The following is a 26,568-nucleotide window of genomic DNA, read 5'->3' as shown; positions in this document are numbered from 1 at the left end:
CCAAACGTTTCCGGGAAGAATTCCTATGCATCTAGCTTGGTGAAATATGCTAAACGATTCGAATTCTAAATATTCCAGCTTTATAGAATTATTCCCGGACATCATGCAAGGTTCATTGAACGCATGCCGCAAAGTCTCGTCCCGAACTACTACTCCACGGGAGCCGATATACCGTTGGTCAGTTTAATTGCAGTATCTAGAACGCCACCCACCAATCAACACGCGCACCCGGTCCAATACTGTGCCGAGCCGATGATGGCAGAACTGTGTGCATGCTGCTGAAATCGGCCACTAGCATCGCCGCGCAGCATCAACGGCCGCAATCGCGGCAGCTCCCAAAGGCCCTTTTACAGCTGACAACTGTTTTCATCAACTGGGTAATTTATGGAAACCATTTTCTGATGCCGCCAAACTATAACCACGGCTCAAGACAGCCCCAGCCAGCCAGTCAGCAAGCCAGCCGGCTAGCCAGCCAGCCGGAGATCGAAATCGCGCTGGGCAATTTATTGATCGCTCTCAATCACTTTCAATTGGGTGCGTTTGTGGGTGACCGCGTGCGTTCGAGATTCGGTCGCACGTCACCGGGACCATGGGCGAGTTTAACGTAAGGGCACAGAGAAGGAAGCGATATGAAGATATTAAGCGTACTTGACGATGATTTATGCTAGCTGCCACCACCAGCAAGACACGCGCGATTTCGGAATCCACTCGAGAGCTGTAAAGATATCTGGAGCACATTACCTCACCAGCTATCGATGATCATCCGGTTCATCATTGGCGCAGATTATGTTGTTGTTTGTGACGATCGGCTTAATCGTGTTGTCGGCGCGAAAACACCTCGTAAATTATGGCTGCTCCTGATGATCGGCGATGGTGTCGGTCGGCGTTGATTAGTTTCCGCCCGTCGTCCGTTGCTGTTTGAAGCACGCTCCACATCCTGGAGATAGTGGATAAATTGTTGCAAAAGCTAGTAATGAGCACAGGGACTTTCTGATGAGGTGAGTTGCGATCTTCGTCGTCACCTTTCGGACGTTAAATTCTGGTTGTATCTGGGCAACTGGCTAATCGAATTTTCTGACAAAAGAGAGAAATTTCATGAAGCTAAAAATCTCTGCGAGACTTCGTTGCGATGGTTCGTTGACCAATGGAGCTTCACATATTATAATAAATCGTTAAACTATTTTTCTTCTTTCCCTTATCTTTTCGTATCTTTGCTCGCAGTCCCACTCGGATAAACAGGATAATTTGCTTCTTAATAAAAGCACCGTGGATGGGTGGTACCAACAACCAGAAAGGGGAGAGTCTTATTCAAGTCAAGTAAAACAAACCGTCACGTTTGGCCGTTGGGAGTTGCTCCTGCTGAGTAACAATGAAAGTAGAAGCCTAGCGTGCGTACACGAGTCACATTCTCGAACGCAACACGAAACCGCACGGCGAAAGGTCAGGATTTAACGTCCCGAAATCCCTCCTCTCACAACAGGCTACATCCTCCGGTTCCAGCGCTGCATAACCTTCCTTTTCCTGTCAGATGATAAATCATATCAATGCATCCACGGATCGCACCACTAACCGGTTGCCGTATTATTAAATTGCCCCCTCGGCACCGAATAGTCCGCCGTTTTCTTGCACGAGCACTTCAACTTCAACTGCGGCCCTCGACGGTCTGTTCCACCCGCATCTAGAAGCGGTGGTGTCTACGTGCAAAATTGCTCGTAGGCCGGTAGAATGCTCGCTGGAGAGGTGTTTGTTTTTTTGCATAATCGTGCCTGGGGAGCTGATGTATAAAAAAAAAAACGTTGGAGGAGCTCCAGACTAGTTTTTGCAATTGCTCGAAATTCCATTGCATTGGAGTCATTAACACGTGAGTAATGGTAATCTTTGAATGTTTGTTTGAGGAATGTCCTAAGTCAAATCCAGTTTAAATTAGAGACTTGATGTTAAATTTTAGACGAATTCGATAACTCGGTTCCTTGACCGTGTGTTACATAAAACAAAATACTTCCACCCTGGTTCCTTACTTAACTCAGGGTCATGGTCAAGGCTCCAGCTCACGACACAGTTCAGCATATATCTCAACCATGTATGGTTGTTCCGGCCGATGCGATCAGCAAAAAATCGCTTAAAACGGAATCATGTTTCCCCCTCCTCGACTGAACCTACGCAATCACTTTCCTTCGCTTTGCGATCCGGCCCCATGCCCGTCTCGGTGGGAAAGATCAAGTGTGTGCTCCAAATAGCGTTCTTTTTTTCTTTTGGTATCGCAAAATGAAATCAAAACCAGCTCAAAAATAAAACTACCAAAAACAAACAGGCTTGAATTTTCGCGGGTGGATGTGCCAGAACCAGAAGTTCCAAAACCGGACCCATAAAATGGTCTCACCGTCGCAAGCGTCGTCCACCAGGCTTGGTCAATAAAAGTGCAAGTTTTACATGTTTCGCATGAGGAGTATCAGTTGGCACTTTTCGTGGTGCAATCATTAGTTCCTTTTTATTGTGGTGCGAAGATCTGCATGGACTGTAGTGAACTCGCCAGTAGTGAAAGGCCGCCGGACCAAGCTAAAAGCATTCGTGAGTCACAAATCTTTGTGTGATAAAACTGCGCGCCGTTAATGTGGTTACAGAACGGAACTTTACAACTGCTTTGATTGTGATGGGAGTGCGTTCGTGAAGCCGTACGGTTCGAAATGGCTTCAAGCTACAAATTCTTAAAGAAGTTGTTCGGTTAGCCTTTTCCGTATCGAATAATGCAATTTTGATCGACACTGATTTGACGATGGACGGGTTTTTATTGCAGACTAATCTGACCACCAGAGCATGCACCGCGAGCAGGTCACGACTTCCGTCAATCTCTCGTTGGAAATCGAACGTCACTGACATGGATCCCGTACTGCACGGAGCCGGTGAAGAGTGTTGCTTACCCGCGCAAAAGGAATACTGTTGACTGATCAATCTTTCCCCCAAATACACCCTGCACGATGGAGGTGCTAGTGCGGCGGTACCGAGAGAGAGAGCGTGCGATGGGGTGAAGACATTCAACCTTGAACCTGGAACAAGTTCCCCAGCATCTGACATCTAACAAAATCTAGATCTACGTGCAGTGTACGGGTTACCATTCTTGGTGCTGGGTGGACAAAAAAGAAATGGAGATACATTTCAGTGATTCATGAACGGCAGGCACGCATCGCAATGATAGGAACATTCCGATGATGCACTGCTGCATGCAAGTCTCCACCATGCTCTGTGGGTTTAGGAGGAAGATGTATCTCGGATTGGTCTATGCGCGGTTGGAATTATCAATTGGATCTAGTTTTTGTGTGTGTGTGTGCGGCGAGTGGGCATATTACAGGTTCCTTGTCTACGAACCACGCACTCACGATGCTGGTCAAGTTCTGTGAAGCACACAGCATTCTGGAGAATTTCTGAAGAGCCTCATACAGGGTGAATGCGGATTGCTTTCACTTCGTGGAACGATTCGCTCCCTTCTACTGCAATACTCGATCAAAACTCATCAAACTCTTCCTAAAATACAGGTGCCCGATCGCTATAAATTCAGCGAACGAACGATTAGTATAAATTAATTGCGGATCATTACTTAAAATGACACGATCAAAATGCCCTTGCTGTCTGTCTGCTCAAGATTATTGATATTTATGTCAACATAACACTTGCCGCGGAACAGTGTCCACCTATCATCATAAAAATCATCGCAACCCATTCCTCGTATCGCTCGCCTGCGCCAGGTTCAGGTTCAATTTGAAGTTTCTAATAAATAAAGCACGCACCGCCGAATGGCTCAATCTTTTCGGTGCGAAACCGGCAACACCCCGGGGCCGAGCAAAAATAGTTCGTCGGTTTAGTGTTACTCTGGCGGCTTCATCAAGAATCAAATGATTTGCGCGTGGGTTGAAATGAATGTGCCGTTGGGCAGGGAAAAAAGGGAGAGCCCGTTTTAAGCCACCACCGCCGCCCAATCGTTATTTTATTCAAACGAAGAAGATCGCATCCGATATGGATAGACTTTCTCGTCCGGGTTTTTAGTCGGCTCTTGTGGCATCGTCCCTGCCGTTCATCCAAATCTACCGATGTTGCCGGAATCTTTGTGCCCGGCAGTGCGTCATTACTTATAAGTGGTTTTTGATGGAAGCAAATTCGTTTCGTGGCAAAACATCAACATCAACGTCCATCTGGATGGTGTTTTGGCGCTTGTCAGTTGTTGATGCGTCTCGCGTGTCGCTGAAACTGCATGTGCATTGTCGGGTTTGCTGCATGGGAAATAATTTGGGCAATAAAACAAAGTGGCCGTTAGGATGCCCAATGTTGTCCGGCCATTTTCACGATGCAGAGTAATACCATAAAACATTCGCTAAATGGGAAATTTATTAATACGGAATGGTTCACTTGCTGGAGGCAGAATTTAGTGGCGTCTGAAATTTCAGCTGCTAGCTTCTGGAAGTGAACGAACTTTCAAAAGCACCACAGCAGGAATCCCGCCACGAGAAGTCTCTGTCGGCAAATCTGGAAATCGGGTAAATACAAATAAAATTGATGTAAAAATGTGCGATCATGCATGCGACGCGTTCGCCGATAGGTTTAAGATGATTGGTTAGTCGTAAAATAAAGTAACACTTTGATCTTGCTGATGTGTGGCACAATGTTTCGCGATCAAAGTGTATCTGCAGTGAACAGTTTATGGTGGCACGAAAAAAAATGGCGATTCTCATTGATTGAAGATATTAAACGAAACGTGAAAGATCAAGTCTTTGTCATGGGATATTGGAGGTTTACTGAAGAAATATTCCAATGAACATAAACAGGATCATAGCAAAATCTTCCCCCTTCTCTAACCCGTCTGCTCGATCACGCCATATTTACATTCATTATCGTAGGCGCTGAAACAAATGGACGAAAACAACTCCGCAGGGTATCGTAATATTTTAATGAAGCAAATCGTAACAAATCGAACTGGTTTGGTAGGAGCATTTTTGTATCTACCTCAGAACGCTCTCTTTACCGTTCTGCCTCAAACGATCCTCCATGTGATATTCGACAAAGTGTTCAAACTCGGCCACGCGGCTTCAACTTTATGGCTATCAGGGATTTGAAGATAAAACGTTAATATGATTCGTCCGCCCCATGCTACATAATAGAACCCTTTAAGAACTATTCGATTTTTTTGAGGGTTCCGTTTGAACACGCTTTTTGGGCAGAGGGAGAAGAACCTGATTGGAACCGATCGGAGGTAACTAAATATTTATTTATGTTCACGGTATGGGTCCCCCCTTAGCGCCTCCATTATTATTGGTCACGTGTTTTCGTTTCGATAGAATTGCGGTAATTTTATTCCCAACTGTGCCTAAGCTTTTGTTGGTAAATCCCTAGGTTAATACAACAATTTTTAATGTTGTAAATTTTTTACCAAATTATTTATTTTAAAATACTCCTAATAAACGTTTCTCGTGTTCTTCCTCATCCTTAAAATTCCACTGTCGGCATCCGAAAATGACCGGCTTATCTTAAACCATTTCACCGGATAACAACCTCAAACATGAGCTTTGTAGTTCTTCTATCTTCATGCGCCTTTCACACTTCACAGCAAGTTTCAGAGCTTTTACTTTGAACGTGGTTGAACAATCTATCGGTAGGCACAAGCAAACATGCAACCAGCTATGACCGACGATCGTACACGACGTCCCCCCTCCCAAGCGAAGAGATACGGAGAAAATCAATAGACATCCGACACATGCCTCCAAGAGTCCAACATTTAACCTTTCCTTTCATTTGCTTTTAGACAGGCATACATGCTCGTATCGTATAGATTTTCCCGACGGAACCTGCACGAAGCAGCTACATGGAGCGTGTCGGCATGGGCACCTTTGAATCGTTGGCGCCATACGGAAATGCACAACACGGAAATGTGGAAATGATCGAAGGGAGCTTGCGATTCGTTTAATCTGACCGACCAGAGGCGGGTGAAGGTTAATAGTGTAGGTGTTATTGTTTATGTGTCACGTACCTGTTGATATTAATCGCGAAAGGCTGAGAGGGGTGTGCTAAAATATTGGCCCGCTTAAAATTGATGCCCTCACGCGCTTAGATTGCAGATCTTGTTTAGGGTGATAACGAATCCGGAATAGAATGTACAGGAGTATTGTATTAAGTTGTTAAATGTATATGAAACTGCAAACAAGGTTATATGCAACATATTGCATCCTTCAGTAGCTATAATCCGCACGAGACTTTAAATCAAACCGTTTCTTTTTCCAATATTTCACTTCCCTCTGTTGGTATGTTACAATATTGATTAATTGTGCTCACGCGATGGCTACCCTTTGGACAGTTTTTTTTTTGCAACTTTCCACATATCACGAAAGCACCCACGCACAGTTTGAATAAATAACCGTTTAATGAATTGCATACAACGCATCTTCTGCCCATCGCAAACGCGGCGGGATTTATCAAACCTGATCGGAAGAATCAGGAACAGCTTCTTGACCGCTCAAGGCATCAAACGATTCCGAAACGTGCACGCCCGCCCGCTTTCGGACCCCAACGTTTTCGATTGTTCGCGGTTGCTCTGTGTGTGTGTGTGTGTACGGATTATTAGCAGTAATAAATTTTCCTTCTAACCGAATTCTGCTCGTTGTATTCCTGCACCGGGTATGAAGAAAGAAAACCCATCCACAAATCACCCGCGAAACCCTAATGCCCCCTATAATGTATGTCTTCCGAAATCGCCGAAGAGGAGGATGCCCGATCGATTGTTGGAGCATCCGTACCGGACCTCCGGTGGGGATGCTCCAAACGTCTCGTCGAAGCAGAGCACACGGGCCCAATCTCGCAGTATAATTTGTTATGATCCCTCGAAATCGATCTGGCGGGCGATCGGGTCTTCCGCTGGTGACCGGACCAGAATCAATTGAGTTGTATTAGGTGTAAAATAGGTGGAACGCGAACGCAAACGCTGGCACGATTTATTTCGTGCTTGGGTGTTTTTTGTTTTCTCTTCTCGGTCAACCCTCAACTCCACCACATGGATCACATGTGGATCAGACAATCTAGAGCAGGGCAGGGTTTCACTGATCGGCCACCCGAAAAAGATCAAGCATTTTTACCGCTTGCTGGGGGCATGACTGGTGATCGATTAGGGGAAATGATAAGTCAATTAATTCGAGTTAATTAAAGGTCCTGTAACTGCCGGCGTAAGTGTGTGTGTGAAGACCTCAAACGGTATGATGCGTGAAGGCAAACGGTGAGGATCATTTCTCATCAAATGGTGGGTTTGTCTATGAGAAAAATTAAGATCTTCTAAACCGGAGACTAGTCATCCGTTTGTCAGCTTCCAGGAAGCTAGATGTTTCCCGGTTCAAGACCAACGACTTGTGTCTTGTGTTTGTGAAACCTTCCTACCAGGTTTTTGGGTCCACCAATCGATGATTTATGATCGGAGATACGGAAGTGTTAGAAACAGTGTAGTTCCTATAGGTGTGACTTGTGGCAATGTTACTTTCCACAATGCCGTGTTCCAGATATAATAATCAAATGATCAAGAGATGATCTTTCACAGATATTGGATTGAAGCAATGCAGCGTGATTGGTAGATCAAAAAGGGAAACTTTCTAATTGTTTAGTCAAAAATTGGTAAAATCTGAATCCATTTTTTAAGTACAGCATTCAACATTTTCCTGAAGCATAAAATAAACGCCCATCAATCATTTTAAGAATCTTGCTTGCCCTAGCCATAGCGTTAAATCTTTCCCTTGGGCAGTCTGTTGGAAAATTATCAGTTAACTGGCCACACGATACACGCCGCAACTTGAAAGGATCGGTAAACCACTTGGCAGCTGGCGTCATACCTAGATACGTCCGCTCAAATACGGCTCACTAGCTGCTACTGCTGGTAGCAGAGATTTGCATGTAAAATGTGCAAGGCCGTTGATTTAATCTTGAAACAAGTGCACCTACCGGGCCAGCTAGCAATGCTTAAACGAATCGGTTGAAACTATCGCTTTGAAAGCCTAATGGATTGGAAAAGACGTAAATTTATTAGCGGTCGCACCATGGGCCCGGCAAACAACTTGATCAGCTGCGGGCGTGCAGTACGGTATAAGTCACTTTCGAACTTTTCTGAAAAGTGAAATAATAATTTTTTCCCTCCACCAGCAAACAACCGATCATGCTCCGACGTCGCCGCATAAGAAAGGCGAACAGTGGCTTATCAGCCGATTGATTCAAAGCGTTTTCGTAGACAGGCGGCCTGGATCGCTATGAGCTTAAATTCAATTATGGATTTATTTTTGTCTATTAGCCATAAACACGCAAACTATACGCAGAGTTTAATAGGACGGTGGAAGATAGCTTACGGCGATGTGTATTTTTTCTCCAATCGCTTCTGAATATTTATCCAACCCTTTCAGATGCTCGCAAAACGTGGCCCAATGTGAGCAGGGAAGATATCTTAAGTTGCGGATTATAAAACGCGATCGAACCCCGAAGCTCTCACGAGAGACCACCAAAAAAGGCTCGCTATCCTACCCACAATGTAAAGCTTGCCTAACTTGACTTTCCTGTCCAGTCACGTTATACCCAATCGATGTGGTGGGTTAAGGCATCATTTAGAGAAAAGCATACACCTCACAGCCGTGGTTAACCGGATCGAGTCTCCGGCCACAATCATATCAACCACACCACACGTACATACGTCCCAGATGATATCGCGGATCGGCATCTTGCAATACATGTGCCCGGGCGAGTGTGTCTATGATGATCAATAATTTACGCTAATTTATGCTGTCATAATTGTTACGATCCGCATAAATACTATGATCAGGCACAGTAGTAATAGTGCCAATGGTGCTACGGTAAGGCCAGGGAGGATCGCGCTACGTCACACGGGAAGGTATCGGAAATATATTCAGTATCATTCCGTGGTAGATTACATGAAGAGGAGAAGAAGAAATGCCTACGGAAGCTCTGTAAGATCCTCCTGAGGCCCTTCCCGATGAGTTACGACCATCTTTAAAGTCGCTGCATGCCTTTAAAAGGTGTGGTAAAACGTGGAATGGAATGTGTCTTACATAGAAACATGCGACACCTTGGTTGCTAATTTGTGTGAACGTTTTGTATAAATTTTGGAGATATTCATTTGTGTTCTTCTTTCATTGATCTTTTCTTTATCTGCTCAGAACTTAGATATCTTGAACATGGGTTCAAAAAAGCTTGTAAAAAACTCTTCCCAACACTTGATTGATTATACTGTATCGATTAATTAACGCTTGTCATTCTTGTAATTCAATAAATTACTATCCGAACACCGAGAACCTGTCATTAAAAACGTGTTTTAGCTCTGTCTCAATTCGCATGCGTTAATTCAACCTGTTTGCATTTCTGTTCTCGTTACAGGTACGTAATTACTGCCCAAGATGATCACCAAAACACGTTTACCTTAGAATATATCTTCAAGACTTTAACCAAATCGGCAAACCGTTCCAATGAGCACGGTGCCGGGTTTAACATAAACGAAACGCGCATCGCATCGAAACCTGAGCACCAGCGATATGGCATCCCCCGGTATGCCACCGCGAGGTGACCAATAATTAGATGCCGTGTTGGGTTCCCGCTTTTGCTAGATACCGCCACGGCTTCGGGCATCAAGCGCATCATCGTTCGCGTGTCCTGCAGGTGAGCTTGCCCCATGGCTGTAAGGGGGAGGTGTGGGAAGCGCGATAGAGATTCTTGCCAAAAGAGATCAAATTTCTCTCATGTTTCCACATCCGCGCGACACTCGCTATAACTTATGTTGCTGCCGAGCCGCACTGTTACCACGCGGGTGGTGGTCATCTATTTGGAGTTATTTTTATTTCTCACAGCAGCAACGACTTTGGGAGTCTGCAATGAGAAAGCGAACGGTTCTCACACCCACTGCGAAGCTTGGAACACCGCAGACGTTACGGTGGGCACACGGTGCGTGTGTGTGTGTGTGTGGAGAGGAACAGCGTCTGATTAATAAACACAATCGAAGATTTATTAGCTCAGTCTTTCCGATTCATGTCTTGCGAAGAGTTGGAACCGAACCTCACTTAGGTCAGATACGTACGAACACACAGCACACGGGTACAACAGGGATGCGTTTGCTTTGGGCAAAGCTTCCAAAAGGGGTTGCTGCAGATTTGGACTAGATGGAACGTTGTTGGCCAAAAAGGCCAAGCCCAAGAAGGCCTTTAAATTCAATTTCCTCGTTCACATCAATATGTTTCGGAAGGTGGCAGACATCTCTAACACGAATGATGTCAGTGTACCGGTCTAGTGTTGATGTTCAAAGACAAGCACCGAATTTTAATATTGAGATTAGGTTTGTTCTTCTGGTGATACTGTCAAGGAAGTCGCATTTATTTCCATTCGACATATTCTAACATGTTCTTTAACGAATTCCTCAACTGAATCGGGTTCTGTTTATTGGTAAAACCATGTTCTAAGTGCTAATTCGAGTGCAAATTGCAGTGATTGATTTTTACGACGATCGTATGGGATCTTGGATTGGCAAGAATGGCTCAGATTCGATTTTGCATATCTGAGAACTTGCTTGCTAGGCTTTGAATGGTTAATTTAAGTGACACTGTTGTAATTATGTCTAATTTATTCATATGTATGTCCGTTTGTTCAATACATCGGGTATAGGATATTAGGAATAATAAGCGTTAGTGACAGGATCATTTGCATCATATAATAACGTTTAGCTGCACTACCCATCGACTTCATTAACAACATTGAGTAGTTCGCTACCATTTTAAAAACCTTGACTGCTACTCCATGATACATTCAAAGAGGTCTATATCGAAGATGGAGTGTACCGCTTCAAGGATATCGGATCCAAAAAAAAGGCTGCAAAATTCTGATAAAAACATATCCCTTCTATCACTGGTTCAGTTCCCTTTTTCTAGGTCAAAACATTGACCTTTTGGCCAGGCCTCAACTGAAACTGTATTTTGAACACAGAATCGTACTTTGCGCGACGATAACAATTTAGCGTGCGCGTGCGGTACACGCTTTGTCGCAACTGAAACCAACCGCTAACAACCGAATGCACCAGCTGGTCGCGTGTCTCATTTGAATATCTCAATCGCTAGCAACACTCCTCACTTTTCAACACGGCGCGGCAGCACGGACCGGCGGCTGGTATCGATTGTGCACGACGATGTTGCGATAATGTGATAATTACTGTTTGTTAAGAGGTGTTCAATTAAAGTAAACGCAATTGAACCCCGTACCTGTCGCGGCCCGTGGGATATAGGGTGACCCGCCATCGAGATACCGATACGGTGGTTCGCCAAGGAAGCCCAACGACCGGTTCTTTCGAGTGGCGTTGCGTTTTAGTCAACCGACAGCCTTAAATCATACTTTCAGGCCGGATTGTTATCAAGACATCAGCAAGTGCTGAAACGCTTTTGAAGAATGGTTTTCAGCACCGTGTGGCGTGTCGCGGCAAAAATAAGCACGAGCCGGACAGCCTTTCTGTCACCTGTCAACGGAACGGAACTGGAGCAATTTGAAACCGGAGACAAACGTCTAACGACCCGTGCCACCGTGTCGGGGAACCAAAACGGGTTCGTGTAATACATGTTGCTTTGCTAATTTAAAAGTCAATTAATTATGATCCGATTATGTTGTTGCAGCGAAAGAAAGAAAAGAAGAAAAAACAGGTTGGGCTTTGAACGATCGTCTACGAGTGCCTTTCGCCTAACCATTTTGTTTATGGCGCATTCAGAGAGCCTCGTGGTATCGTTAGATTTATTTTTAGACTATTTATAAGTAGTGAAACACTTTTTCTCAAATTTCATACACCTCCTTTTAAGAGATAAACGTCAATATGTCGGATTTAGTCTACTATTCAAATTTGAAACCCTCTCTCAATGTCGATCAAGTATTGCTGAAGAAATATTACTTCCTGGACGCACCCTGCAACTGCTCAGCTCAAGGGCTAGTCTCATTCAATACAACCCAAACCCGACACAGACCAGGCGCAACGGAAGCGTGAAACAACCGAGAACCCCAAAAACTGCCCCACTAAACCAGTTCCAGTCCGCAATATTCGGGACATGTACCGAAGGCGCGTACATTTATCAATTCATCACCCAACATGATGTACCGGCGTCCGTGAACTTGCCACACCAACTAGCACCACATTACTCGTGGTCCCCCAACGGTCGTGGTGCATCGTCGAAATCGAAAATGCGCTCACGTATGCTAAAAAGGGGAACTAAGGCACAACTACAACAAAACTAAGGCGGGGTGGTTGGGAAAGATAAATGAAGTCTAGACTGGTTCGATCAAAACCGATAGCGAGATAAATCACTTGCATCCATGCATCAAACATTTGGTGTCGAAAAATCCGAGGAATAGAGGATCGTGTCAAACTTTACTACCTCGTGCTTGTCTGTTTTTCGATATTAACTTTTACGCCCAATCATTCGAACGGAGTGCAATGCGTCAAAAATTTGAGTAAGGTTGCAAACGAAAGGCCCCTTTCAATCTTTATTTCTATATCCCACCATCGTTCAACACAATCGACACCGATATGCACAGGGTACAGATTTATGATATTGGTTGAGAGATATGTTAGCCGCAAACGGAAAGGCAAACGGGGACACACAAGAAAAAACACACATCCACAACAAGGTAACGAGCTTAGGGGAAACGATCACCCGATCGTGCAGGTCCTTCAGGCTTCAGTTGGGAGAAGAGCCGATAACCATTTCGGCTTATTGAGTTGTTTACGATGGTCCATATTTTAATTGGCCAACGAAATCACCATTAGTCGCGCGGGGCTGTCACCCGGAACCCCTACGACCGAGAGCTTGCAGCGATCGGTCTGAATGTTTCGGAGGACATTGCGAAAGATCGTCGTGTTGACAGAGCGCAGTTCGGCGATGCCCACCAACCTGTTGGGCCGATTGGTGGTCAGTCATTTTGATGGGTGAAACCGACCGATCGATGAGCAATTTGCGAGCCTGACCACCACCGGCGCAGGTACCTTTTGCGATGTTCTTTATTAACGATAACAGACGTTTAGAAGTTTCACAGCTCAGCTTCTGCTCTGCTTGGTGGAGGTATTTTAAAACGTTTTGCAATCGAGCAGACATTTTTTTTTGTCTTTAATGGCACTGGCGTTGAACGGCTAACAACCAAAGAGACGAGGACGCTTGGTCTTCTAGGTCCCGATTCGTGGAAGCACGTGCGATGGCCGTACGGGAGATGCAGAAATGTGTAATTTGTATGCTTATAAACATCCATAAATTAACTTCGTTTATTGCAAGACGTCGGTGATTGCTTTCGGAGTAGGAAAGGTTTTTTTGTGAAGGTTTTCCTCACTAACACTTGCATTAGTTAGCTTGACAGATCTCGGAAATGTCTCGCGCAACGCGCAAGAGACGAGCTCTGATCGAGTACCGAAAATTAACGCCCTAACCGATAGGCGCTGATTATTATGCAAAGAGGAAAGAAGCATCTCGCCACCAGCACCCTAACGCACCCCTCGGGGTATCTAGAGCAATAGCCTAAAACGGGGCGTCCAATATATTCACACATCGTTACAGCTAATCGCTGCAATCTTTTCCAAAAGGTGCGAAAAATATTCGCGAATGCGTGCATCTTGCAACCCGGACCTAAGCATGCGCCGCTCGACTGTAACGATCGGTGCTGCGTTAGACGGTAAAAAACAGATCCGGGCTTCCAGCGTGCGATCCGAAACTCCCCGCTTTTCCTAAGTAAAAATGTACCACCGGCCGAAGATAAATGAGCGGTAGCGCGTACACCCCCCCGGGAGGAAGTGCTCTCAATCGCGGCAGATGTCTTCATCGGACGAGTTAGATCGTCCGTTAGTGTGTGTTGTTGTGTAGAATGGGCGTCAAAGGTTTCGCACGCCGACATGAGGGCGCATCTTCCTCCGGAATTGCTCTCGAAGCGTGTAAGCTGCGCGAAAGCTGGGGGCTTCGTTTCTTTTACCCCGTTTCGAGGTTTTGCGCGTGCTGCTGGCAGGTTTTCGCTGTCGAACTGTCTCACGACCCCGCGCTTACATATTCCGCACACGGACCAAATCTGCATCGTTCAAACGATTGGCATATTTTATGGTTTTTAAAAGAAGGGACCGGCAGCAATTGCTTTGGCAGCCCTTCGAACCATTAGACCTCAGGGAAGGAAGACACGAAAACACGGACCACGGAGGTTTGCTTACGATCGTTCGGGGTTGATGTTTTACGATGCTGCCGCCGCCGGCGCATCATCAACATCGTGCTCATTTGCTGGACTAAACAGGCGTACGATACGAGTGGCGTGCTTTGGCGTAAAAATGAAATAGACTGCGTTATTTAAGAAAAGAAAGAGAACATCGTTAGACGTTTCGGTGAATGTTGGCGATCTTCTTGTTTTTTCTTTCTCTCCATGAATGTAAGCGAATGCACTGGTAAGATAAAATTCTCAACTAACACATCGTGTGAGATAGGAGGTCGTTTTTGGCATGCCTGCCCTTTGCTGAACCATGCATGTGCGCTGCTGGTACAAGCGGCTGGTATGAGATCAATAAAATAAATATTTTGATAATAACATATAATTATAATTTATTGATAAGCCTAACCTACAACTACATCTAAACTAACTAAACCTAACGTTAAAAAACCCTAATTTTATAATAGCTCTAAGTATCGCAATCTAGATGTTCACTGTTTGGCGTTCCGAGAGAGAAGAACGTGCAGCTTTACTCGCTTCGAACGCGTACCTTCAACTCTATCACTCTAACTCTGCTGGTCTTATACCAGTTATACCAGCAGCAACGCTATACGTTAAGTGCGCGTGATTATACCACATAATTCGTCCCCGGGGCGAAAGACGGACGTCCTCGGACGTATTCCTAAGCGGCTTTAGTTCTTTTGATCTTATTTTTATGCCTCTTAACATGTTTTGAGTTCTCGAAAGTCCTATCTTTTACATTTTGTGCTGTAGTTATTTTAGCTCTTTCATCTAATTTTTTCCTGATATTCGGTTTAACATAAACGTGCTGGCCTTCCTGTATCAAAGGTGGTTCTTCTTTGTTATTGTTTCCTTTCATTTGTTTTTGCCTTGATAGTTCAATTTTCGTTTTCACCTGGCTAAATAGTTTCTCTGCTAGTTCTTTTATTACAATAGGATTTGTATGATTCAATTGATTAAACAATATTTCATTTGGAGTGTAGTCTGTTGCAGTATGAACTGTTGCGTTGTACAACGAAATCGATATGGCGATAATATCTGGCGTATTCATGTTCAAAAACTTGTGTTTGTTCGTGTTGTAGATTTCTATTATTGTTGAGTGCGTTTTTTCTACCTGTCCGTTACTTTCTGAGGATGATGCGTATGTAAGAGTAACGCCTAAACTGCTCAAGAACTGTTTTAGCTGTATGGATCTGAACGTCGTTTCATGATCAGTAACTATTTGTCTTGGGATTCCAAAATTACTGAAATATTTTGCCAGTGCACTTTTAACGTCTATCAAGTTTTTCGTTTCTATAGGAATCATTTGAGCGAATTTCGAAAACGCATCTACTAACGAAAGGAAACTATTCGAGTTGATGGAAAAAATATCCATGTGGACACGTTCCATTGGCTTTTCTGTTGTCGGTCTCGGCGATATTTTGATGTTATATGGCCTCCGTTCGTATTTGTTTTTATTGCATACAGTACACGTGTTGACTGCTGATTTGATTTGCTCATGCATCTTGGGGAAGAAGAACGATCGCTTCATTTGGCTTTCAACTTCATTTATGCCACGGTGAGCCCTTTCGTGTTCCTTTGCTATAAGCTGGTTCTGTTCTTCAACCGACGTCACATCTTTGACTTGTGAGTGTGTCATGATCATGTAACCACAGCAACTAAAATGATTCTTGAAAGAACTTTGTATTAATGATATGATACATTTTGGAGCTAATATGGCCGTTTGTTTTCCGTTATGGTACTTCTGCAGAATATTAGTGATCGTATTTTCATCGTATTCTCTTCTTTTTATAATAATTCTTCTATAATGTGCGAACGGTGTTTCTATTAAATCTTGATGTTGATTGCCCTTTTCAAATATTATTTGGTTGCGGTAATAGTTTAAAGGCCTTTCGCTTGATTTTATATAAAAATGGTCTGACGTATCTGCTGAATGATTTGTATCAAGGGTAGTTGTGCTGTTGGCATTAATTTCATTTGGAGCCTCTATTTTTCTACTAAGAGCGTCTGCTACCACGTTTGTTCTTCCCTGCTTGTATTCGACATTGTATTGGTAATTTTCTAGCTCAAGCCTCCAATTTAGTATTCTATTGTTTTTTAAAGATGTTTTAATAAACGTGAGAGGTTTATGATCGGTAAAAAGTTTGAACTCATTCCCATAAAGATATGGTTTATATTTACGGATTGCCCAAATAATCGCGAGTGCCTCTTTTTCTATAGTAGAATAATTCGTTTCTGCCTTATTCAATGTTCTGCTAGCAAACGCAATTGGCCTCTCGATTTTGTTTTGTACTTGTGAAAGTACTGCTCCTAAAGCAAAGTTACTGGCATCCGTAGTTAGTATGAAAGGTAGATTGAAATCGGGATATGCAAGTATTTGATCTGACGCTATTATTTCTTTTAATTTGATAAAGGAATCAATGTATTCTGGGTCTTTGATATCAATTAACTGCCCTTTTTTAAGATATTTAGTTAATGGTTTTGTAATCTTTGAATAGTCTCTAATAAATCGACGATAATATCCAGATAAACCCAGAAATTGTCGGATTTGTTTTTCGTTTGAGGGCAATGGCCAGTTCAAAATTTTCTTTACTTTATCAGGGTTTGGTTTTATCCCGTCAGGAGAGATTGTATGTCCAAGAAACTCTGTTTCTCTTTTTAAGAACTCGCATTTGTCCAGCTGAATTTTTAAATTAAATTGTGCCAATCGTTCTAATACTGTTGAAACGTTTTCCAGATGGGTTTCCAAACTGTTTCCAACAATTACGATATCGTCTAAGTAAACATAACAAATTTTACCGATAAGCTCTGCTAAAATGTTGTTCATTGTGCGCTGAAATGAAGCTGGTGCATTTTTTAGCCCAAAAGGCATTCTAGTAAATTCGAAATGACCGTAACTTGTGGAAAATGCAGTTTTTTCTTGATGATCGGGATGCATTTCGATCTGGTGGAAACCAGATTTAAGATCCAATATCGTAAAATATTGTGATTTACCCAAGCTATGCAGGATATCTTCAATTTCAGGCATAGGGAATTTATCGCTAATCGTCTTCTCATTTAGTTTCCGAAAATCGATTACAACTCTAACTTTTTGTATTCCTGATGCATCTTTTCTTTTTGGAACAACCCAAATAGGAGATGCGTAAGGACTCTTTGAAGGTTTAATTATGCCCGTTTCTAGCATTTCTTTAATTTGAGCTTCTACGTCTTGTTTGTATACGTGTGGATATCTGTAAGTTTTAGTGTACACCGGGATATCATCTTTTGTATTTATTTTGTGTTTTATTATGGTGGTACTCGTGAGTTTTTCATTATTTTTTAAAAGTACTCGATGATGTTTCAAAATGGTGTTGATAACTTGCTCTTTTTCAAAATTCGATAAATGATCAGTTCTAATTAATTGTTCAATCATACTTTTGTTTGGAATGGTATTAGAATCAAACGGAATGGGCGAAATCGTTTCAAAATTATTTACAGTTATTTTAAGCGTTGTAATTTCTGGAGGGATCTTTTTTGTTGATAACACATTAATGGTGGATTTATTGTCTAGTGAAGAATACATCCCAGGTTCTATTATTGTATCTTGATCAATTCGTTGAAAAGTTGGCACAAACCAATCTCCACTGCGATCAGTTGTTACTGTTATAGTGTGATGAAAATATTTGTCAGCATAATATTTTTTGAATTTGGTTTTTATACCTTGTATAGTGATAGTATTAGTATGGTAATTTATTACAGTATTAGTTTCGGCCATGAACTTTGAGCCTATAAGTCCATCAAAATAATTATGGAAATTGTAAATGAAATACGTTTGTGGTTTTATTTGTTTTCCTAACAATTGGCATGTCGCTTTCTTGCTCGTAGCATGATTTCCAAAAACATTCGATATTGTAGCAGAGCAATTATCCTCACAATTGGAAATAATTCCTGGTTTAAGAATATTTTCATTTGCTCCACTATCAATAAGTAACCGTATAGTTCTGTCCAAAGAGCTGTCGTAAACAGTTATGTATGGCAAAAAATTCAATGATTCTTTCAAGTCAGATTTTCTATCGAAGTGGCCCGTTGAAAATTTGAATTATTTTCACTGTTATTCGTAGTTTCAGTGTTATTGACCGTTCTATTGTAGCTAGTGTGTTTTGTTCTCATGGAATTGTCAACATCCATTGGTTGCGGATATTGATTATCAGGCTTTTTCAAATAACCCGATTGTGCTCGTGAATAATTACCAAAATTTGGTCTGCTTTGCTGAACCTGCTTATATGGTGAACTGGGAGGTGGTTGACTGTTCATTCTATTGGAATTTACTTCCTGCGATTTAAATTTGCATAGAAAATTGTACGCATCTTCTATGTCCTTTGGGCGAGCTGCTTGAGCATAACCGAAGTATGGTTTTTTCAACCCTGCCACAAAAGCTGCCAAACCATCCTCATCGATGAACTTATTGATCACTGTCCAGTTGTCCCTATAATCTCTTTCTTGCTTTGCAATTGATTTAATATTCTGAATAATTTCTTTAGCCTGTTGGTAATACTTATGTATTGTCATTCCTTCTGTCATTGTGTGTCGCCACAATTGACACTTAAAAGTCGAAAGTTCACGCCTATCTCCAATGGCATCGATTAAAATTATTTTAATTTCATCGAAATCCTTCGGGTTACCAGCAACACAAATTGTGTCTTTTGCCTTTCCTTCGATTTTGTTGCAAACAGCTGTTACGTACACACCATACACTTCACTATTCACTCTGTCTTTGAAAAGGTTCAATGTGCTCTCAGCAGTATCAAGCCATGCGGTCAGTTGCTTTCTGTTACCGTCATAAGTAGGAAGAGATTTGATCGGATCGGGGATCCTATAAAAATCTTCAACCTTGCATGTAGTGGTAGGTTCCACGTGGTTCACTTGATGAGCCTGAGCACAAATTTGTTCCTGAGTGCATTTAATAGATTGTTCCTGAATATTAAGTCTCTCATTAATTTGAGATAGACCTAAAGTTAACTGCTTAAGTTGTTCAACAATTTGATTTTCCATCGTTACGGATTTTATGGAACTGTTAGAATCTGTTTCTGTGTCCGAATCTGACCTAACACTAGGTGAACGCCAGCTAACGTGTTGGTCAAAATGTTCTCTTTCTCTTTCGATCTCTCTCGGCATCTATTATCACGAGTGATAATACTAATGCCAATGTCCGCTCAGCCTATCTAGTAGTACTGGTTGGATGTGTGTGTGGAGAAGACTCGATGAATTGTCTCGCACCACGTGTTTATAACGAAAATAACTACAATTATAAACACTTTTTGCAATTATCGACCTATCTTGTAGTATCGAGTATGCGTTAGTAAAACTAATAAAAAAGTTTTACTTACGTGTGGTGCAGGTTATGCCGGGGGGTCCTCGAACCAAACAACGGATTCAATCCTTTAGCTGCCGGTGCAAATTGCGGGAACCACTTTAGAAAGGATTATTAATCCAATTCTATTCCACTGTTTTTAAGCACTTCCTGAACTGTCTACAGCGCCAATTATAATTTATTGATAAGCCTAACCTACAACTACATCTAAACTAACTAAACCTAACGTTAAAAAACCCTAATTTTATAATAGCTCTAAGTATCGCAATCTAGATGTTCACTGTTTGGCGTTCCGAGAGAGAAGAACGTGCAGCTTTACTCGCTTCGAACGCGTACCTTCAACTCTATCACTCTAACTCTGCTGGTCTTATACCAGTTATACCAGCAGCAACGCTATACGTTAAGTGCGCGTGATTATACCACATAATTATATATTACAGTTGTTACGGATGAAAAATGGCTCGTAAAACGGTTGTTGATTTGGATGCGGTCTTATGCGGCTTATCGCCGGATATTCGTTCCTGATCGTTCTCGATTTGAATTGCGTTGGACGAAACTGGAACGAAGTCAGCACGAGGAACAGGGAGCTTCCGAGATAGTGATTTGATAGATATTGATTATTATTAAGGTAATATTTTTATCAAAAGTTTAAATGAGAAGAAAATTCTATAAAAAATAAGAAGGTAACACGAAGAACTTGAATGCATTGTGTCAACATTTTAATCCAACAAACCGAATTCCAACCCACATGTGATGCCAGCTAGAACATCAAAGAAGTTATCCTATTTCGGATCATCACACCCATTTCTTCTTCCAGTGTTTGTTTACTATCCCTTAGGACAAACGCATGGTTCTCATGCATTATTTACGCTAAATGTATCGAGAAATGGGAAATTCCACGCGACCCTTCCAGGCATCCTACCCTACTGGCTACAACGTGTCTGGCAAAGTGTCACCGTCACGTGATTGCTTCGGAATGCATTACCGAATGTGCGCACTCGTAGGTTCATAATTATCCCTTGTTGATGTTGGTGCTTGCTGGAGGGTGCACTCGTGCTGCGAGAAAAGTGTGTTAATTTGAAATAGGAACTTCGATACACGTACGGAACAGTTGCACAGTGCTTTAACCGACTTTCGTCACAAGGAGCAGCCACTCATTGCCTGTGCCCCGAGGGCGCACCCGAAGACACCGTACCGGAAAAACTTGAAAGCAGCCCTCGCATAATGCGAGGGTGTAAATGAGTTTAAAATCGAATAATTACCTACCGAGGCAAGATGTTACTGCATCTTTCGCTTTTATGTTTTCGTCCATGTTGTGCTTACCTAAAGGGGGGAGTATGACGGTTCATCATACGGTTTAACAAAACCTATGCTTTCCCTCGAGTCTGCCAATCATTTTTCCCCACGTTGGGGTGTAATGGAACTGGAGATACCGTACGCTCAGAAACCATATGACGGCGCATTCTCAAATCATCGGCCAGGTCTCAAGACGATCTCCGCTTCTTCAGCGGGTTCTCGAACAGTGGCATTCCGAAAGGCGTTGATGTAGAACCGTTGCACCAGCCGGCAAACAACCCAGCAACGCGCAATGTGGCACATAAATAACAAAACCCGAGCGCGTGTTCCCGAGCCCTATTTGTGCGGCGGCAGCAGAGTAGGACGCGCCTGTTACGATGTATGTCACCGAAGCGAAGGACACCAGAGATCGATCCCGGCCTACAAAACCCATCTGCAACACCGACTGATCGCTTTACAATGCGCGTACGCACTCGGCTGCACAAGGGCAGGTCAAATTTCCCACACAGCCCGAGGGATCGGAGGGATCTGCCTTGGCATAGTGAAAGAATTTGCGTAATCTTCCTACCGGCCACTTGTGGTGTCCCGGAACGGAAGCAGCTCATTTGTTTGTGGCCGTCTGGGGTAGTGGGTCCGCCTCCTTGTACTTCGGGGTCGGGTTGTAAAGAGTCGAGGAAGGGCAAAGAAGGGACACTGAAGTTAGAACCCGCATCCCGAAGGTTTTTGACACTTGACAGACGGGAAAAGGAAAAGCACAAATGAGGCATCGAAGGGTCTCCGATAGTGCGTCATGGGAATCGCAAAGCGAGCGATGCTTCAATGCTCTGAATTGTGGCCTTGCGAAGCCTTCCTTCAGGTGTGGCGTCAGAGCTGCTGCTGCTGATGGTGTTGATACGCCTTGGATGATAGATTTATGGTGGATAGTGTGATAAATTGGTGAGCCACCGGAGATTTATCGGTGTCAGTTTGGATAGCGGGGCTCGATAAAAAACTGATGTCCATCCAACGAAAGTTAGAGATCGATGTAGAACAAACAGAAATGGGAGCGGAACAACACAACACGACAGGTTGTACGTAGAATTGAGCAATAAATCCTGGCCATATGCTGGCGAGTGGGTCCTTAAGGCCATAATATTTGTCAAGCGATATCTCTGATAGATCTCTAGGAAGTTCGTATAAATCTAACATGTGCAGATCACTTCAAGAAAACGATGTCAAAACGTTTGCTAGAAAAATTGTGTTAAATTGAAAATAAATTATTCAAAAAGGCGCTGACAGGTCCAATCTTGTGTGCTACAACAATGTGGTTAGGAGACAGATCCACCATCAGGCTAAACCGCTCAAGGGAGCTCCCTTGAAGATGCGGTAACCTGGCAAAGAAATGAAACAATATTTTGATGAGCATTCGCGCGATAACTTCCTGTTTTTGCTCGATCCCGTTCAATCAACCCGAAAATCTTTGCGCTTTGCCTCATGCCTCAAGCTCGATTTGTGACACGCGCACCACAGGCACAATGTTGTTGGCCGGCGGTATAAACGGATTAAAACACATTGTGGTTTCTCACTACGGCAGAGAACCACTCCTGGACGGTTTATCAAAGCATCTGATTGTTTTGCACCCCTTTTTTCCCCTGCTCCGACCATCCTACCCAAGTGATCATGGCAGATGGCTTGTTAGTCTGATGACCCTCGGGAGAAATGGCAAAAGAAGAGGTAGTAGGGCACTATTGGTGCAAGATTAATGTAAGAAGCAAGCGGAGGTTTGTTCCCCTCCAGCGAGGAGAGTTAATTTTGTAGCTATAAGTCAGAAACGATCTCACGCCAGCCAAAGGGTCTTCAAGGAACGGACCTTCGGCAGGAGTACATGTGCCGACCAGATTTTTGACCAGACAAGGTGCGAACAATATTACGCGAACCTGTTGAGGAGCTTGAAGGTAGGGAAGAGTTCCTCGCAGTGTGTGCCCATTTCCTTTGACCGCTTGACCGAGGGCTGGGCTAATTAAGCACAGCAGCTCGTAATTGAGTTGTCAAAATATTGCACGTCCGAGCGCGATTCTTCATACGGCGACTACCCATTCAAAGGAATGGGCGATCTTATTTCGGAACTTCGGTGCAAGGGCGCAAGCCCAAAGACGGGACGCTTCCTTTCGTTTCGAATCGCACGATAAATAAAATCACGGAACCTCATCAGAATGCGCTTGGCCAGGACCAAAAAGTAAACTGCAAGCTGCTGTAACCTGTCACTGCACTGCTTCTGCTTCATGCATTATGCAGGAAATGATAGAGAGTTATATGTGTTGTCGAAAAGAAAAGAAAAGCATGTAAAGAAATTGTAAAATATCGACGCCTCTCTTCCCAAGCTCATGATCGTGAGAGATGGTAAGGTTCTTTGCGGATGTTGAGAAAAAAATAAAAATCCCAACCAAAGTATGGTTGCGAATGGAAGCAAAGAAAGAAACCCTTTTTTTGTGATTAATTTCACTCATTATTTGACTCGCAACACTTGTCCGATGCCGCACCACATCCCGGCACACTGACAACTTGATGTATGGGCTCATAACGAATGTTAATTTCCGCCTGCCGGTCCGCCAATTTTGGTCCACGGCGCACGATCCACGCTCCTGGTAGGATGCCCACCGTTGGGCGACCGGGGACTGGAAGCTAGGTGTAAAATTCGCATCAACTCAACGCAAGGCTCGCTCTGCTGACGTGCTGTTGTTTTGTGGCAGATGCCTATCGCACTGGCTGAATAGATCCCCGCCAGAGCATCGGAGCGAACTGTCGACAGGAGGTTAAAAATGGTTAGAGGCGTATGTAGATCATTTGTACGATCATCAAGAATCACGGGATCCCTTGCAAGATGTTGGCAGGGCGTGTGCTGGAGAACTAGAATTGTTCTGCAAAAAAAAAAACGGGTGGTCCGGAACGATCAAGATCCATCTGTCGGAGCACTGTATGTGATTCAAATTTAATATACCGAGTGCTTGTCGTCTTCGTGAATATTGCCAAGAAGCAAATATTCTGTCCTGTCTCATGTAATTGAAAATTCCTTGAGAAGCGTGCACAACTCGGTTTTGTTGGTTCAGACAGCAAAGGTAGCTGATTGCACCTTGTGGCCCAGCCAGAAGTAAAACGCACCAACAAACGATCGCGAGAAGCAGCCGGTTCGGTTTCAATTTCTTTACCTTCCGTAATGCCAAAGATTCCATATAAATCAATGATAAAAGTTTATCAGAACGATATTGTACCAAGGCGAGTAAGAATATTGTGTTCGTATTGAATATTGCTTTAGCTGCTGATTACGCGAATGCAGCAGATTAACTTATTCCGAAAGAAGAATTAAGGTTCATTACCGCTTCTTGCGTCGTAACATAAGAACTGTTTTTTGAGCATTAGTGAAAGTGATAAATCATGTCCCTGACGCTGTGTCCTGATTCAATTTCAAATGAAGTAAAAGCGTACATTGCCGAAATCTTTGGACCACCTAGAAACCGGTTTGACTGTGGAGTGTGGGGAGTCGATGATCGAAAGTCATGCACATTTATTTTATACCATTTAATTTGATTGCATTATGCCTGAGTCCAGCAGTAATGCGTGTGACATTAACTTTTAATTGCAATTATTGTAAAAAAAAAATGCGTAACAAAACTATGCAAATTGATTTATTTTGTTCCACTCAATCCAAGCCAGCTTAAAAGTTCAAGCCTTGCTTCCTCTTCTGAGGATGTGGATGTGCAAAACTTCTTGGAATAATTTCGCCATTGCTACAAACTTTATTAATGAAAAAGACATTGGAATAGTTATACAAAAACATTGCTCGCTTTTTATACCAGATCGTATATCATCTGAAAATGACTTCACCCTGGACTAGACGTTACGGGTCATCATCTGTAAACTGATCTTCGGATGGTCGTAAAATGAAGCTTTCGGCGCACCTTTAGCTCGTACCGATGATTGTTTCCTCGACGTAAGGTTCGACGTTTTCTCGAGCAGTCTAGACCCTTGCAAAGTTGGTGAACCTCTTCCAAAAGACAAATAAACTATCTCGCTCAGCTGTCCGTCCAGTTCAGCAGCTATCGGCAGATGAACCGGGGAACCTCCTACTGTGCCGGTTTACGAGCCTTTTTTTACGAGATCGATTTAGCAAACGGCAAGAAGGAATGCAATCTAAGCGATCGTAAAAGTGTACCTTCGCGTTGGTTACGGTTCGATACGGTCCTGTGAAGCCGATGGTCAAGATCTTTTCAACATACTACCACTCTAGAAGCCACGTTATAAACATCTGGTTGTTCCGTAACTGTTGAACTTGAACTTGGTATGGCGAAGTTTAGTATCGTGCACACATTTTAATATGACGAATTTTTTTTTTACACTGGTCCAGGACGATCTAGCCGCACGCAATTTCGGAATTGGCAAGTTGCGACATTTGCAAACGCTTCGTTTTCGCACATAAATTTGCACGCCGTTCGCCGTCATGGGTTCTTGGAAGAGCATAAATTTCCCCACATCCCCGTTGGTCTTTTCGCAGTAACGGATCACTTTCGCTAATGGATCGCTGCGTGACTAATAACGCGCGCGCATCAAAAGATGCCCCTTGGCGGGAGTTTTTTGTTTGCATCAACACGTGCATTGATAGTAGCGAAACTAGCCCGACAACGAATGGTTGGTTGGGAATGAAGGCTAGATCTTTATTTTCTCATCTGTCTATCAGCCACATACATATCTGCCGGCAAGTTGGTCACGCGCTCTTCATCGCCGGTGACAGGTTCAATGTCATGCGAAGAGGAAAAATTCTTGCAAGATGAGGCAAGGTTTAGGCTCTCAACTATAACGCTCAACTTCCTGTCTGGTGCCGCTAGATGATAAGTGAACCTGATGACAGTTTTAGATGTCACATCATTTCTCTAAATTAATGATTTTTTTTCTTTTAGATTCGCGTCCAAGCTTTTAGGTTTGATTGATAGCTTGTTAAGCAACATTTCTCAAAGCCAGCATTTACTGAGGACAATCCGTGGCCGGCAAAAAAAAAAAAAAATAGTGCACGAATTTGCAAATTGAACGGATGAAACTATAACGCTTGTTCTCTTCATGGCTAGTAGGATTATGTCTAGTTTATCGTGTGCAGCTGCCACTCCATGGATCGTTTATGGTATTATAACCATCTCTTTTTTTGACAGACTCATGACACTTGGCATGAGAAAAGATTTCAAGGCCAATAGAGCTGAGCATTCAGGAATCTAAAAATAAACAGTCCCAATATGACCTAATCTATAGATTTCGAACCGGGATAAGGATCCTCGCATTGCATTCCTAGAAATTCCCACAAACGACACCGTACAAAGCAATTCTGAAACCCATCGTGGGGAAGTCGGAAAGATGCACAAATTAAATCGTCTTTTATTGATGGTTCGCTATGTTAATGGTCCGTATTTCTTTAATCCTTCCAGTTCGAAGCGAGACAAAATGATAGATTGCACAAAGGTGTCCGATCTGCCTGCCGTGGTTCAAATTTCTCGACCATTAATGCCACCCAGTGAAGGGTTCATCCTAAATTCCGGTAGATTTATGCGAAGCGAACTGCACAACTAACTCCTTCCAGTTATACACGAATGGCAGCAATTTTGGATGATGGATGACCAGTCCAATGTCCAGAGGAGACCCTTAAATGCGTGCGTCGGGTGACG

The 26,568-nt window shown here is 43.2% G+C and overlaps 1 protein-coding gene across 9 annotated transcripts in view; it reads left to right on the top strand.

Annotated features, from left to right (window-relative positions):
* Positions 1 to 26,568, top strand: part of LOC118502987 (calcium uptake protein 3, mitochondrial) — a 46,464-nt gene that overhangs the window by 4,963 nt on the left and 14,933 nt on the right. The window contains exon 2 of one of the 9 annotated variants that reach the window (XM_036035783.1): positions 9,400 to 9,678. The exons of the other annotated variants lie outside the window; for them this stretch is intronic. Coding sequence (XP_035891676.1) covers positions 9,598 to 9,678 — 81 coding nt within the window. The 5' untranslated portion in view covers positions 9,400 to 9,597. The remainder of the gene's footprint in view (positions 1 to 9,399; positions 9,679 to 26,568) is intronic. 9 annotated transcript variants of the gene reach the window in all.

The sequence above is a fragment of the Anopheles stephensi genome, chromosome 2 (assembly GCF_013141755.1).
Source record: "Anopheles stephensi strain Indian chromosome 2, UCI_ANSTEP_V1.0, whole genome shotgun sequence".
Classification (NCBI taxonomy): domain Eukaryota; kingdom Metazoa; phylum Arthropoda; class Insecta; order Diptera; family Culicidae; genus Anopheles; species Anopheles stephensi.
The sequence above is the reverse complement of the archived record's forward strand: the minus strand, read 5'-3'. Positions and strand labels throughout refer to the sequence as shown.